The sequence below is a fragment of the Macrosteles quadrilineatus genome, unplaced genomic scaffold (genome assembly GCF_028750875.1).
Source record: "Macrosteles quadrilineatus isolate MER2022 unplaced genomic scaffold, UCM_ALF_1.0 Scaffold_1__1_contigs__length_201487025, whole genome shotgun sequence".
Taxonomy (NCBI): domain Eukaryota; kingdom Metazoa; phylum Arthropoda; class Insecta; order Hemiptera; family Cicadellidae; genus Macrosteles; species Macrosteles quadrilineatus.
This window is the reverse complement of record NW_026542594.1, coordinates 109,843,178-109,859,703: the sequence shown is the minus strand read 5'-3', so window position 1 is coordinate 109,859,703 and position 16,526 is coordinate 109,843,178. Positions and strand designations below refer to the sequence as shown.

General features: G+C 34.1%; 1 protein-coding gene across 1 annotated transcript in view; it reads right to left on the bottom strand.

The window, feature by feature from the left end:
* LOC128999772 (ribosome biogenesis protein NOP53-like) overlaps positions 1 to 16,526 on the bottom strand; it is a 97,088-nt gene that overhangs the window by 7,296 nt on the left and 73,266 nt on the right. The window contains exons 5-6 of the mRNA XM_054426447.1: positions 3,492 to 3,703; positions 933 to 1,199 (exon numbers count right to left, since the gene is read on the bottom strand). Coding sequence (XP_054282422.1) covers positions 933 to 1,199; positions 3,492 to 3,703 — 479 coding nt within the window. The remainder of the gene's footprint in view (positions 1 to 932; positions 1,200 to 3,491; positions 3,704 to 16,526) is intronic.

Below are 16,526 nucleotides of genomic sequence, written 5' to 3'. Positions count from 1 at the left end.
AAATTAAGACACACATCATTAGAACTAACCCTAAAATAATAGAAACAAAAGTATGTCAAAACTAACGTCCAGTGTCACCAACGTGAACTAAACTTCCCTGGTGGTACTGCATCTAGGTTATATTTACAAAGCAAAACTGAGTCCTACCGACGATCGCGCCGTGACCGCGGAGTCATGCCGACGATCGTGCCGTGATCGCGAGTAATACCGACGATCATGCCGTGACCGCGAGTCATACCGACGATCGCCCCGTGAACGCGGTCATTTTTAAGATCACACCGTGACTGCCAGTCATTTCGACCGCGAGTCACAAGTTTCTATAGGTACCTGTAAATTGTTACCCATTTTTTGTTTTTTTTTTATAGATCAGTGCCACAAACGATAAAAATGGATTTTGTATGTCTTTTTTGGTAAGTGAAATACTCAAGACTTTCTTTTTATACACAGAAAAAAATCCCGTCCCGTCCCGTCCCGAAAATCAGGAAGGAAATAAAAATCCTGTCCCGTCCCGTCCCGAACTAAAAATTGAATCCCGTCCATCCCTAGTTTAAATCTACTAACAATTATTTCTTCGAACTTCTGAATCAGATTGCTTTATTAGCCAGAGTTTTTTTTATCAACTACGACTATTTATTTTTAGATATTAAAAAAAAAAATTCCTCTCGTTCTTGCTCCCTCTGGGAGCTCGCGCCCATAGGCCTGGGCCTACCGGGCCTATTGGGAAATCCGGGCCTGAATATATCAGCAGTGAATAGAACGTTAAACCTAAAACATATAAACAGTTATTTGAGTTTAGATCTGTCCAGATTTGCTAGTGCTTGTGCAAACAAAAACGGGTTCTATTTTGTTTGCATGAACTTTAAGCCAGTCAAGTTTAAGGGTGTGTGTAGAATGTGGTAGAAAGGAATACCAAGAATATTATAAATACTTACTTGAGTTGTTTCGCAGTGACCTCTAGGACATTTCGCTTCTGCATGCTGTAGTATCGATCAACCAGTATATTTCCCTCAGGTTTCAAGGCGCGGAGATTTCCAGTTATTTCATGAGGTCTACTAAATGGTAAATCTGGTTCTTCAAATTTCCTTTTGGATAGCTTTTTCGTCATGTTCTCTTCAGATGCTTTCTTTTTAGCACGTTTCTCCCTAACTGCAGCCCACTTTTGCTCTTTCTCAGTTATCTCCTTTTCCATTCTCCTCAACCTGAAAGACATTCACAAATGAAATCATAGAAGACAGGCTTCTATAATTTTTTTTTTAAATTTAAATCAAATTAATACATTCTACCAGTGCACAGGTCTCTTAAACACCTTCCCAGACAGCACACTTTATCCCAGGGACATCCCATAGTAGTCCCATATGTCCTGAGAATGTCTCGGGATATGTACGCTATCCTCAGGATATCCCGCAAAATCCTGGGACGAGTACGAAATCCACAGGATATCCTACAATATACCGTAATGTCCCGGGATTTGTAAGTTAACCTCAGGATATCCGGTAAAGTCCCGGGATATGTACGAATGCCATAGGATATCCCAGAATGTCCCATGACATCCCGGGACATGTACAAAATCCACTGGATATCCTGTAATGTCCCGGTAACAAACTGAAGAAAAAAAATACTACCACTGATGAAATGTATATCTAAATTTAAATGTTCAACAAGGCCAATATATAATAATTTGTTTTTTTCACTAGTGCTTTCAGAAACTTGGTTTCCATCTTCAGGCTGTGTTTACACTAGTACAAAAAGTAAATATTTACTTAATAAATTAATTTTAAACAAAGTTAAAACAGATGATTTAAAGGATATTGGAAAAAAAAAAATAATATTAGAAAAATTAATCTTTTGAACTTTGGATATGTGACAGTGTTGTTCTTGATGTAATTATTTTCAGTAATTCCGAATTTATAATTGGGCCGTCTTCATTATTTAACAAATAATTTTGGTCTGTTTTTTTCTAAAAATAAGATTCCCACGCATTAAGATGTTGAGGTTTTATAATTTATTTTAAAAGTTTAAGGTTTCCCAGATTGAAAATATGTCTTGTTAATACTATGGCTAGCAAAGGTTGACTTTACTTTACTGACATATTACTACCACTGAGTTCAGGAAAACTAGAGTTCTATCATAGTTGTGTGAAATGTGAATTTAATTCTAACTTTAAATTAATAAAACAACCAAAAACTAATTTTAATCATATAACAATCAATTATAACAGTGCTAATCTAATGGTGATTAAATAATCTATATTCAAATACCAGTATCCCCTCCAACTACCAGAAAAACAATTCAACTACTTGAGGCCTAAACAGATTAACAGAATCATATATAGCCTATACTGTAGTATCAAAAATATTTTAAGTATTGCGACCATTGCAACTGTCGGCTACTCTTTCTTAAACCACTTGAAAACACCCATAATCATCAAGCGCATATAGTTTAGGAGGTAAGGTAAGAGGCTCATAAGGCGAAGGTACCAGGTTCAAAACCCGTCTGGGCCAAAAACCTTTTTCTCGTTTTTTCTTCAAAATTTGTGTTTATTAACTATTTAATCAATTTACTAAACTTATAATTAAGCTTTTCATACTAAATCTATATTATTTTGTGTTTTATATGTTCAGGCCCAGACCACACTTTATCCCAGGGACATCCCATAGTAGTCCCATATGTCCTGAGAATGTCCTGAGGACTACCCTGGGATGACCTCGGATATCCCACGGATATACGTGTGAGCTTATCCGTAGGACATCCCCGGGCGGGGACATTACGCATTCCTGTGGATATCCTGGGATATCCCAGGTTGACCATAGGACCACTATGGGATATCTTGCATATCCTGTCGCAATATCTGTGGGATGTCCTGAGGAGAAAGTGTGCTGTCTGGGTTGAACCAAAAGAAAATTTTATTTAATCAAAATAAATTATTCTATTTTACATGGAAACATAACAAACATTTTTTTATGGGTAATTTACTCCCAAATCCTTATTAATTTGATAATTTTTTTTGGGCTTTCCACAAATTCAGTGCCAGAATTACCACTAGGCCGATTAGGCTGTGTCCAAAAGCCGCAAATAAAAGGGAGTCACAGTGTATATTTTAAGAACAAATTTTGTTCAATAAAATCCATGGCTGCAGTAATTTTTTTTTGTGGGAGATGTTTATAATTTTGCCAAGATTACGGGAAAGATAATCCCTACACTTGGGTTGGTTTAGCTTACGTCCACAAGTACCCTAAATCTGGCACTGCTCAAACTTTTACTACAATAAAATCTGAGATAAAAATACTGTATATTGTTTCATTCTAGCAGACACTTAACAAACATTTTTTAGTCTGGCACATTCTAAAACCTGAAGAAATCACAACATCAATATCTCTACTAAAGTATAATGTATGACTGTTCTGTGATTCAAAACGATTGCCTTGCATATAGATATCAGCATGTTATTGAAATGTAGATGTGGGGAAGTTGCTGAATTGTTTGCGACTTACTTATAAACATCAGCTGTTTTTTTCTTTTCAATTCGTTGCTTGAGTTTTTCTAGAGCTTCTTTCTTGGCTTCCTTTTGTTTTCGCCTGGTCTTCAGAGTTTTCTTCTTGGAAAAAGATGTTGGAGGATTGATGGCCATGTATTCTCCACCATTTTCGTTATCAAGATCACCTGATGGATTTAGGCCTTCAGACATTTCTGTCATCCATCTTTGCTAAAATTATAGAAACAACAATGTCAATGACTTAACAGGAGAAACTTTTAAGAGAAATGTTATTTTTTTCATTCTGAAATCACTACCAGCAGTGGATATCTTTGAAAGGATAGTAAATGAGATTGTGCTTTTGATCTAAAACAAATATTGAATTGCAGTGATTCAAAATACAAATTAAAGGTTTAGCGGCATATTTGGCAAAAGGGTATACAATCTTAACAAACAAATTTATTGACAGAGGAGAAATCTATACATCCACCTTATATTACTATTATCAAGAAGAGATGGTGTCTGTGTGTTTGTATGAGCTAAACTTAAAAACTACTGAACCGACTGGGCTCAAATTGGACAAAAATAAAGCTACAGCTCTGAGGATACATAGAAATAAGTCAACAATATTTGTATTTAAAATGGAAACAATACATATTTTTTATAATATATTATATGTGAGTGCGAGGATACGTTGTATTGTTTTGTTTTACTTACTTAATATTGGTTTTTAAATGATTGTGATACATTTTCAAGTTACAATTTAATTATAATGTAGGCCTACTCTTATATTTTCAGAACAATCCGTTACCGGTATCTTTTACAGTTTTTCTGGGGCTGGATTGGTTGTATAATGTGTATACTACTTTAGACTATTAGTCAATTATACTACTAACCGTAGTTCGATGACCTTGCCAACCAAATCCCAATGTTATAAAAAATAAATACCTACGCCGCAGCAAACCTGCAGACTAAGCGAATTTCAACTTGTCTGATTACATTTTTACTAAAATATTTCTATAAATAAGACATATTTATTCCCTATTTAAATAACATTAGATTTAACGAGTGATTAGGTTTGCTGCTATGGGGAAGGTAAAAAGTGTTTTTTGACCATACATCAATAGTACCTATAGGATGAAATTAATAAATTTGCCAAATTTTATCAATATATATCCATAAACAAGTAAACAACAATTTTCATTTTCTCCACAAGAATAAGATGGGAATTTTACATTACACTATTTTTGAATTTTCTCCGTGACCGTTAGGCATACAACAGCGCTTCAATATACTAAATTATTATTTTTTTAAGCTCTACAAAACGGTTTAAAAAGAAATTGCAAAATTTTTTGTTTTTAGGGTCAAAAATGGGAAACCCTATTTTTACCCCATGAAACCCCCCAGAAACCCCTGTTCCCATGGTCCGATTATGCTGGATCGCAAACTCGTTTGAATAAACATAGGTTTACACGTTTGTACCAAATTTCATCAAAATTGGATCATTTTTGCTTGAGTTATCGCGCTAACGGACACATATATACATATGAGTTTGAACGGATGGTGTTTTTGGCCTCTAGGGACCTCAAAATGAAAAATTAAATCCGTCCAGGTCTTACCATGAGTACTACGGTAATAGCTTATTCCCTTTATGGGAAATTAGCTAAAAAACAACAATATTATCCTAAATCATCTTTATGTAAGACCTATTTATTCTTTGTATTTTCTCTCTAAACTTAAACTCCTTCCTCCACCACCATGGGGGACCCAACGGATTTTAGCCAATTCATCGAATAGTGCCCGAAGTTGTTAACTCACTCCTAGCCTTCAATAACAAAGATTAAGTACAATAATGTTTATATATTCGTAATTTGCATCAAATTCAGAATGTAATGGAATAAATAATTTTTACTTTTGATTTGAAATAAAATTTCCATAAAAAGAGTAAAAATTTCTTCATTGTGACATGAAAAAGTTAGTATGCGAGGAAGTATTTTATTTTTGGGCCAGAAAAAAACTTTAAGCGACAAAGTTGTAGTTGAAGAGATGATTTTTAACATGTGATCGAACAATTTACAATTAAGTGTGCAGTTTGTTTGAAGTAGAGTGATTTATAGCGCAACATTTGTGGCTTTGTTGTGCGAAAGGTAGATATAGAGGTTAACTGTGAAGAATGTTCTAACTTACTCTATGACAGTTCTGCGATTAATTCAAGTTTTTCAAAGTTCACTTCTTTTGTATCAAATGGTAAATTGATTTATGTTACCAAGGAAGTTTTTAGGTTTGTTAAGTATTTGTATATTTTGTTCTTGCAAAATAAAGATACGCCTAAGTTTTGTTCTCGTAGATGCATTTTATCAGCATGCATGAAATTTCAAGGAAATTTGCTTACAAACCATGTTTCAAGCAATGACATTTCTGACGAAAGTCACGCTTTGAAACTAATGAAACTGATAGTGACACTATTTTATAAAACCGTTTGTTTCTCCAATGCGAGAAACATTATCAATGAATGTAATAAAAATAAGTTATGTGTAAGACAGAGATTTAAGAAATTGGTTTTGGTTTTTCTTTCACAACATGTAATGTATTTAAGCACCATTGTGAACATTAATACATATTCTTAGAAGTTCAGTTTAGTATTATTAACCAACCCCTTTTCTCTTATGTGTGATGATATGAATTTTAAAACATAGGCTATACAGAATAGCAATAACATTCAAAACATTTTTTTACTAATCGTGTCTTTACAACATTATACAAATACTCCTATTGTCAAAGGAACGAGCCCAACAATTTGATCTGTAAATTTACTATTCAATTGTTGTTATTGCCTTTACGTTAAACATTATGAATGAATGTAATAACAATAAGTTATGTGTAAGACAGAGATTTAAGAAATTGGTTTTGGTTTTTCTTTCACAACATGTAATGTATTTAAGCACCATTGTGAACATTAATACATATTCTTAGAAGTTCAGTTTAGTATTATTAACCAACCCCTTTTCTCTTATGTGTGGTGATATGAATTTTAAAACATAGGCTATACAGAATAGCAATAACATTCAAAACATTTTTTTACTAATCGTGTCTTTACAATATTATACAAATACTCCTATTGTCAAAGGAACGAGCCCAACAATTTGATCTGTAAATTTACTATTCAATTGTTGTTATTGCCTTTACGTTAAATACTTTCTATGTTCAGTATTTATGACCTTATTAATTACTGGCTCTGAACTTTAATATTTGAAATTTCTCATTAATTACCCAACAAAGCAGATATTAAAAGATCCCTTGTTACAACTAAACAAAGGTGGTTGGTTAGTTGCAAGCAGCGAACACAGAATAAAAATAGAAGGGCCATGCGCTATATACAACCATTACTAGGATTGTCACCAGTTCCACCATCTTTGGGGCGGCATCAGGTTGAAAGTAGCGCTTAGAAACGGAGAATTTTGTAGTGCGCGCTTTTCATTAACACCGCTGTTTGACATTTTGAAACTCAGCACAATTAAACTATATTAATTGTGGATGCTAATGGTGTAATTAAAAGTATTAATTTTAACCTCAATGCAATCTTATTACCTAATTGAAGTTGACCGTTTGCAGTAATTTTTAAATCGTGACATGAAAAAGTTACTCAGTGAGGAAGTTTTTTATTTTTTGGTCAGGAAAGTTTTGTCTGTGGAAAAGTTTGAGAGCATGAGTTAAACCTTAACATATGTTTTTGGGGAAATTTTACGATCTTTGGTAATCAAAATAAATTAAGTTGAAGAGTGAGTAATATCCGTCCTACGGTGCGGCGAGGACCAGGTGTTGAGCGCTGCAAACTAAATATACGTAAATAAAATAAAATTTATAATAGTAAACATAAACTAAAAAAACATAAATTTTCATGTGATACAGGCATGTGAATCGTAAATGGAGTATTGCAACTTCATGCATAAAAATGAGATCATGGAAATACAAAGTTTGGTCGTTACCGACGTGTATTTATTTTTAAATAATGGTTTATTACTGTATTGCGTAGCTTATTTTAGAAGCTTGAAAAATATGTTAGCTTTATACACAAACTTACAGCCTTACTATTAAACCGATTAAAACCTCTCTTCTTTTAGTTTTGAGATTTGAATGGCGGTGCAATCTTACATTGAAGTATCTTTTACAAACAGATTTTATTAAAAGAAGTATAATATAAATATGGCTATGTTCAGATTCCATTTCAAAACAGTTCTCTCCTGTTTTGAGGCATTTGCAAGACGTACAGTATAAAGTAAAACATAAAACAAGCAGGGTGTGTGCGACTATGCCAATGAATACGGTACGGTGTGCGCGCACCACTACAGTGACTCATCCAGAGCGGACGCCACCTTGGTGCGCAACCTTGGTGCGCAGCCAGCGGTGTAAAAGTGGCGACAGCTTTCGTCTCGAGTGGCCCTTCTGTTTTTATTCTGTTTTTGCTGGTTGCAAGGCCCCACTAGAAAAAACAGGCCATGCTGCAGCACGGGCAGCGCAACATTGCGTCACAGTGGTGGATAGTTGTACTAAACTCTTACCATTAAAATCTTACAAACAGCCAGCTTGTTTATTTACCTAAAACATATGGGAATGGTGATGGCAATGAATTTATCAATGAAATCTATCCACTAGTGTAACGTCATGGATCCTGCAGCATGGCCTGTTTTTCTTGTGGGGCCTTGGTTAGTTGTAACACAGTTCACAGTTGTAACACATATGTACTTATGTGTTACCTGTAGAGGTGGGCCGATACCGATACTCTATACCAAAATGGAGGTATCGTCGATACTCGATACTTGCCTGTTTTGGGTTCGATACCGATACTGACACTGAACCACTGAATGCTACGAATCGGTGCGGGCGGATTAAGTCAGTTTAGAGCGGGTAAATTGCCGTTGCCGTTACGAATCCTAGCTGTTTGCCTACTTAGTTAAATATACTCGCAACTCGAGTCGAGTAGTAGAGGTTAAGCCGATTTTGTTAATATTTGACAAGTTAATAACAAGAAAGGAAAATGTTTGAGTTTTATTTAATCCCTTAACCCCTTTCAATATTGACATACTAGGCCTAATAATAATCGGCAACCTAGACATCGCTTACGTCAACCATTTCACTGACAGCGACAGCTGACACTGGGCGTAATGATAGTGATAGGTAGTGGTGTGCAGCGAGTGCGATGCATTGAAATTTCAATTTGATGCATTGAATCCCGATTCGATCCAGCATGCATCGATTTGGTCACGATGCAGTTCTAAAAAGGGATGTGTCGATTATCGTCATCGATACCACCATTCAAAAGTCGATTCCGATGATACCGACACCCGACAGGGATAAATATTTTATTTTAACATTTATTTACTTTAGTGGCGTAACTAGAACATGGCTTTGGGGGGGGGGGGATTGAGGAGCCGCAATACCGGGGGGCCAGCCAAAAGGGGGGGTCCGGGCCAGCCAAAATTGTGAAAAATTTGAACTCCAAACTCGCTTGTTCAGTCATTCTAGAGGTGTAAAGAACGTTCAAAAGAACTCCAAAAATCTACCCAATTGAGGCTGTCTCTGGCCGGTCGGTATCAGGAAATAGTAAGTAACTAATTAATCAAAACCACAACACAAAAAACGAACAAATTGTCATTAAGTTGTTGTTGTTGCCTTCTCTGCTGCGCGTGAAGAGCCGTATCTACTGAATTTTTATTTCAAATAGATTTTGACAGGCTGAAAACGTAATGTATTATTGATCAGTAGACCTACAGTGTGTTGAGACATTTGTTGAGACACTTAAGACACAATCAACAATGAAGATTGACAGCCCACCAATACCAATATTGTGAGAAAGCCCTTAATTTCTTGTTATTTGTGTATTTCAGCTGTAAAGAGGATTTAAATGTAAAATAATATCCTTAGGCTACTGTTAAAACTTGATATTAATATAGTTGTGAAATTCGTGTAGCCTAATATAGTTTGAGTAAAATAGGTGGGAAATTCAATGTCTCCCTCCAAATATTTTTTTTCGTGCCATGCCCCTGACTGTAGATAAAATTATCGGGTGGAAAGAGTGACCCTCCCCAGGCACCAGATACCCCTCCCCCACCCGCCCCTACAAGTAAGCAAAGTAAGCAAGGCAGAATGTTATTGTTTGTTATCAGGAACTATCATCACTTTCAGTATGCTCAGTTTTAGTTACCATACACTTTCTAAACAAATCTGTTATTAAGCTTTGCTATGCTGATGCTTTCCTCTTAGACATTGTGAACACATCATCACTGAATAACAAGTAACACATAGAACACAGACAGGCGACAAGCACAGGAAACGCGCCAGACCCAGAACAGACTGAGCGGGAACTTACAGCACATGAGCAGCAGTGTTGCCAACCTAATATGATGACTTTCCACGTAATTGCCACTGGAAATCCCCGATTTGATATGCAAAGATTATGAAACTACCCGCAACAATTCCTGATCCACTCTCTGTGAACAATGTTCATTATGGAGTAGGTTATTCGGTTATTTTTATTATTTTTTTTTTTGCCTTTGGGGGGGGGGGGTTCTATCCTCCTCATCCCCCCCCCCCCCCCCCCGTAGTTACGCCACTGATTTACTTTATAGCTACAGTATTAGTTTTGTAATCACGGTTAATAATTTTCATAGCCAATTTAGAAACTATCTAGTTCAAAACAGCGACGGTGCCGGTGACATTGTTTAGCAGGTCATTGCACAACACAATCTACATTTCAAGATGTCAGACTCAACTCATGAGACAACCGGCGCGCGAATGTCCTGCCAAAACGAAATTTATTATACTAAACAATGTCTGTATCAATAAGTCAGACATTTAGATGTATTATTTTTATTTTTAATACAAAAATAACCTAAACACGTCGAAATGTTCAGTTTCATCCCTGCATTATACGCATCAATAGAAAAATTATATTCAACCATTAAACTTTAACATCGTCATCGTATGGTTAGGCTTGCTTTTATTACTGCGCCAAAAAGTAGGTCCATATTTATCTGTATTATCTACCTGATTAAAGAGTTTAGTGAAGTTTTAAGTGCTTCTATGACATAATGTATTTATTGAAAAATATCATAAGCCTTAGTCTATGTCGATTTTGTAATGTTATAACGAATGGTGAATGTTGAAAATAAAAGTATGTAACAACAGTTCTCATTGGTCAGGAGGCGATAATGCACTGTCATGTCAGCCAATAGACTTTCGTGTTTCAATGGAGCAAATTACGATTGCTTAGACATCGTTTTATGTGCTTATTGTGGGTGGGAAGGGTATCAATAATTATCATGATTGGTGATCCGATATGTAGTACGTGTTTGTACCCATCCATGTGTTGGTTTTTATACATAATGAGTATTAAAGTATAAAAAACTAGGTTAGTTACAGACAGGTTCAAAACATCGATTGTTCCGATCCATTGTTGACACCCCTACTTGGAGGTTATAGTGACGTCGTGCATAAGGGCCAGGCAGGCCAGTTCACAGTGAATCCACTCTGCCGAACCTATACTCTTGGTATCATCGGGAACATAGTCAAACACTTTTGTTACTAAATAAAACTATGGCATGTTTTATAAAAGCACTCTTAATTGTGCGGTTTTAGCACAGTCATTCCTTGACCACGATCGTTTTTACTCGCTAGAGAAAAGACTCTCCTTACAAAAATGTATTTATAGGCCAAGATGTATGTAATTTTTTTAAAAGTATAACCGCAATTGCTTTTAAAAATAAATACAAAAACTGTCAAATGACTTATTTATAAATTAGAGGAAACTTTATTAGATCTCATCATAGTCAAATTCAAACATTTACAGTGTTTTAAAATAATTAACACTCAGAAACTTTTGTGTAATGGAAATCTGCAAGCGACTGAGGCCGAGGGTGACCGAGGGCAATGAATACAAACCACTATTATAAGAAGCGAAACCGTAATGCTTTTGGTAGGGACGGGGCTGAGCCAGCGAGAATTCCTGTTTCACCGATATTCCGCTAGGCTCCGCAGGCGCTGGTGCTGCGGTTGCGCTAGACTGTCCATTTTTACTCTTGGTTGGGAGTGTACCAGCGCCCACGTGGCAACTACCTGTCAACTACTTCAACGTCCCAATCTTCGATGTATCCCAATTTGCAATGTTTGCAAGCATGGTACCTGTGTTATGTGATAGTTTTGACCGTGTGTTTTAACTAACTAGTAAAACATGAGTAGTTATGTTAAGTGTCACTATTTAGGGTGTGCCACTAGCAGACTGGCTTGCCAAAAAATCCATTGATAAATATGCTTGCAGTAATTGCATTTCCACTTTAACTAAATCTAGAGATGAAATTATTTTAGATGAAGAAATCTTGATTAAATTCAAACAGTTTATCACAGACACAGACTATGTCAAAGGGCTAAAAATACCTACTACTTCGTTTTATCAAGTAGTAAAAGCCACCACACGATCGTTTACTATCCATTTTAATGAGCTTAAAACAAAAAGAAATGTTAGAAAGCAAATTAATCTTGCTTTGAAGAAAGATGTTGAAGCCTGCTTTCCTGAATGGTTCTCCAATGAATGTCAAGATCATCGTATTTTTATGCTTGAACATTTTGTAAAAACAAAAATATTCTACAACCTAAAGTGGTTGTCACAAGACCTACGTGATACAGCCTTACTTTCTCAAAAACGAAGGCAGAATTTCAAAGAAAATGACAAACCAAACTCTAAACTCATGAAGATTCAAAGTGTTTAATTACAAAACTCAATTCATACATTCTAATAAAATCAATTATCTTTATTCACTTTATACAATTATTCTTCACATACATGAATAGTTTCAAAGCTATTATTAACAGTTATAAAATTTTATTCAAAATACTTAACTATACCTTTAAATTTTTTAGAATCATTTTAGAATGAAAATTTCGTAGCCATTTTGACATTGTACAAGTCAACATTCAAATATTCGAACATTTCAATATGATCTTTTTTGGTAATAATTGAATGACATTGTTTTCCTCTTATCTCAATGTATATATGTATGTTCCTCAGCTCATCGTTACGAATTTTGTAATTACTGTAACAAAGTTGTTTGTTTATATTTGAAATACAATTGTCCTATGTATAGGATAAAACAAATGTGTTGTTTTGATTGTACCAGCATGCTTAAACATATATGTTTCATTTTTACGAATTAATGAAAAAGTGCATTGTTTAAATTAAAATACCATTCTGAATTTATTTAATTAGTATTAATTTTCATTGATATTTTAAAACCATATTTAAAAAATAGCTGTTACCAACGGGCTTCAACCCGTTTGACTTCATAAGTATTAATAAAACTATTGATTGGTTAAGTTAAGTTGAAATAAAAAAAACTGAATGCAGCATTACAAACAAATAATCACACCAGATTTTAATCTATTCTATATATAATTCAGTTTTAAAAATCTTTCTACAACTAAATCTAGAGTTCTACTGGACCGATTTTATTAATTAATGGGTCGTTGAAAAACTTAATTCGTGTAGATTTGCAAATAATTATGAAAGTTTGTGTTTAATATGATTTATGGTGAAAAATTTAAAACAACATGTTTTCCATAAGAAAATACATTGAAAACGGTGTTTTTCACACTTTTTATTTGGGTGAGACTTTTTGCGGCCTTTTTTTGTGTTTCCAAGAAGTGTATGGTATCAATTTGTAGGAAATTTTATTCTCTTTCAGAATATCACCTTCCACTTTTGTCGATTTCCTCACCATTTTAAAGTTATTTGCAAAAAAGCTAAGCAACCTCCAAATTTATAGTAATGAGAAAATACTGAGTTTGGGATATATTTGTTAAACTTTGTACAACTAAATCTAGACTTCTACTGGACCGATTTTGTTAACTAATGGATCATTGGAAAGCCTAACTCATGTAGGTTTGCAAATAGTTATAAAATTGTGATTTGATTAAATATTTGTGGTGAAAAATAAAAAATAACAAAAATACATTAAAAACTGCTTTTTCAAGTTTCTGTTTTTATGATTCTATTTGTAGCCAACTTTTGGCTGCCTTTATTAAGTATTTGCAAGAAATGCATAGTAGTTATTTGTAGTAAATTTTATTCTCTTTCAGAATATCACATCCAATTTGGTCGATTTTTCCTTTATTTAAAAGTTATTGGCAATAAGCTAAGTTATCTCCAAATTTATAGTGGTGAGAAAATACTGAATTAGATATATTTTTGTTAAACTTTGTACAACTAAATCTAGACTTCTACCGGACCGATTTTGTTACTTAATGAGTGGTTGGAAAGCCAAATTTGTGTATATTTGCAAATAATTATAAAAGTTTGATTTTTTTTAAGATTTACTAGGTGAAACCCGTCAAAGTCGACAGTTACTGTTGAGGTTGCAAGCAAGGATCGTTTGACTATAAATCGATGATAAATAACTCCATTTTTTGAACAATTTGTGTTGTTCGTGATTTAGCTGTGTGCTTTAGGTACGTCCGATCTTAGTAATCAATAAATCAAATGGTAGCTGGTATTTCACTGAAGGTTCTTAGGTCAAAACAAATAGAATAACGTAATTAGAATTAAGTAAATATATCCAAAACTAAATTCCATATCCAAGATATAATCAAATATATATTTTCTGATTGAGCGATACAGTATCTTGAGCTTTACTGATTAAAACTATCAATATCTCAAGTAAAAGCCTTAGAAGTATTTTAAGACCAATACATATACCATACCAAGCAATTATGACCTTAAAGGGAAATTCATGCAGAAATGGATAGTTTTGCGAAAGGTTTCTCGTCATGACGAATTTTTTAGTAGGGCCATATGGTTTATGGGGTCGTGACTTCTAGTTTTCTCAAAAGTTCATGGGTACTTTGGGCTTTATATATAGGCCTAGATATGTGTTGGCTAGAGAATTTAAATTAGCTAACTCTAGAAAAATTCTGAGTCGCATCTCCTGTTATTACACACAGAGCCGTTGTAAGTAAATGAAATAAATATATTTAATGGATTTTCTTACCCTTTAGATGTTTTAACTTGTAATATCATATTGAGCCTTATCAATTAATACAATTGTATTCATTGGCCTTATTGAGAGTTTGGTGATGAAAAAAAAAAATACGAGTAGTATGTTACGATTAACAATTCTCATTTTCTCTAATGGCCTAATAATGATTTATAATTATTTAAACGCGTTAAACAGTATTTTATTTTGGTATATAAAACATTCAGGAAATTTATTTAATCATGGTTCGAGTTGCTTGCGTAGTTGAAACAGCAAGGCAGCGGGCGGGAGGCCGCTGCGCTGGATTCGGCTGTAGCGCTGCAAAACAACTTGTGGCGCTCCAAGCGGAATCTCGGTAAACTAATCTCGGTGCCGTCCCCTTTTGGCCCATAAGGTTTCGCTTCTTATAGTGGTTTGTATTCATTGCCGAGGGTGAGGGAGGGCATGTGAACCAGGCTTTAGAATTAGAGCAAACTTTCTCTTTTCCTACCCCATGTCCCGTTAGACGGTGGGCGGGGCTTCACACTAATAAACACTCAGTTCATTCATTCACAGTAGAGAATAGTTTTTGTGGCAGTGACGTATGTCTCTTGTCTGCTCTTCATAGCTCACACGTAGATTTCTTTTGAGAAATTATAAGTGATAATCTTATTAAAAATAAGTGAAAAACTGTTGACATTGTCAAGGAAGAAAAGTTAAGAAATAAGTGTTAAAAATAAAAAGGTTGTTTGATTAGTTATTCTGTATTTCAAAAATATCCTCATTTATGAATGTGTTTTCAGCTAGACTTGGTGACTTTTTCATAGTTAAACAAATTTTGAAGATATATAACTGTTTTTCATACAACTAGTGAGAAACTGTCATTATATAGGAAGTTCGTTTTTACTCTCTTAGGGAAAAACCTTACAGAGTATTTGTAGGCCAAGATGTACGTAATTTTTTTTTTTAATTTATAGCTTAACTAGCAACAGTGCCCGTTGTGGTTAAATACAACAGTCTCTAGTAAAATAATGGTTATGAAATCCATACACCACATTACTCACTAATATTAATGGTACAGATTAAGCACATAACATAATAAGAACAACACACTTAACATAAGGAACACACTTTAAACACAAATGCAAATTGTTAACAAAAACATTCAATCAAAGAAAAATCAATTAGATAACAATATAACAATAAGCTAACACACGTTAACACACGTTTCGTATGTTTAGATTATGCGCCATAGATTAAACATAAATATTAATTTGGGAGTATGTTTAATCTATGATTATGCATACTGGTAAACCCATTATTGCCATCTATAAAACTTATTGGTATTTCTTTTCCGAGTCGGGTAAGCTCTTCTACCCACCTGATTTTCATAATTTTGGTTTTAAAATAAAGCTATGCAAGCACATATTTGTCATTAACTCGATTAAAGAATTTTAAATTGATTTTTTTCACTTCAATTAAAGATGTATTCCAACAGTTCTAATTACATTAACCTATATTTTTTGGTGTAAACATCTTTAGTGAAATACCAGCTTTCATTTGAGCTATTGATTATTAAGATTGGACTACCTAAAGCACACTGCTGAATCACGAATCAACAATAATTACAATCGTTTTAGTACTCATCTGCAATCAATGATACGTAACTCTATTTTTATTTAAGTTATTTTATATGTCTTGGTCTTAATACTTCAAAGGCTTTCACTTGAGATATTGATAGTTTTAATCAGTTAAGTTCAAGATACTGTATAGCTACTCTATTTTTATTTAAGTTATTTTATATGTCTTGGTCTTAATACTTCAAAGGCTTTCACTTGAGATATTGACAGTTTTAATCAGTTAAGTTCAAGATACTGTATAGCTCAATCAGAAAATACAAATTTGATTATAGCTTGGATATGGAATTTAGTTGTAGATATATTTACTTAATTCTTATTACGTTATTCTATTTGTTTTGACCTAAGAACCTTCAGTGAAATACCAGTTTCCATTTGATTGATTGATTATTAAGATCAGACGTACCTAAAGCACAC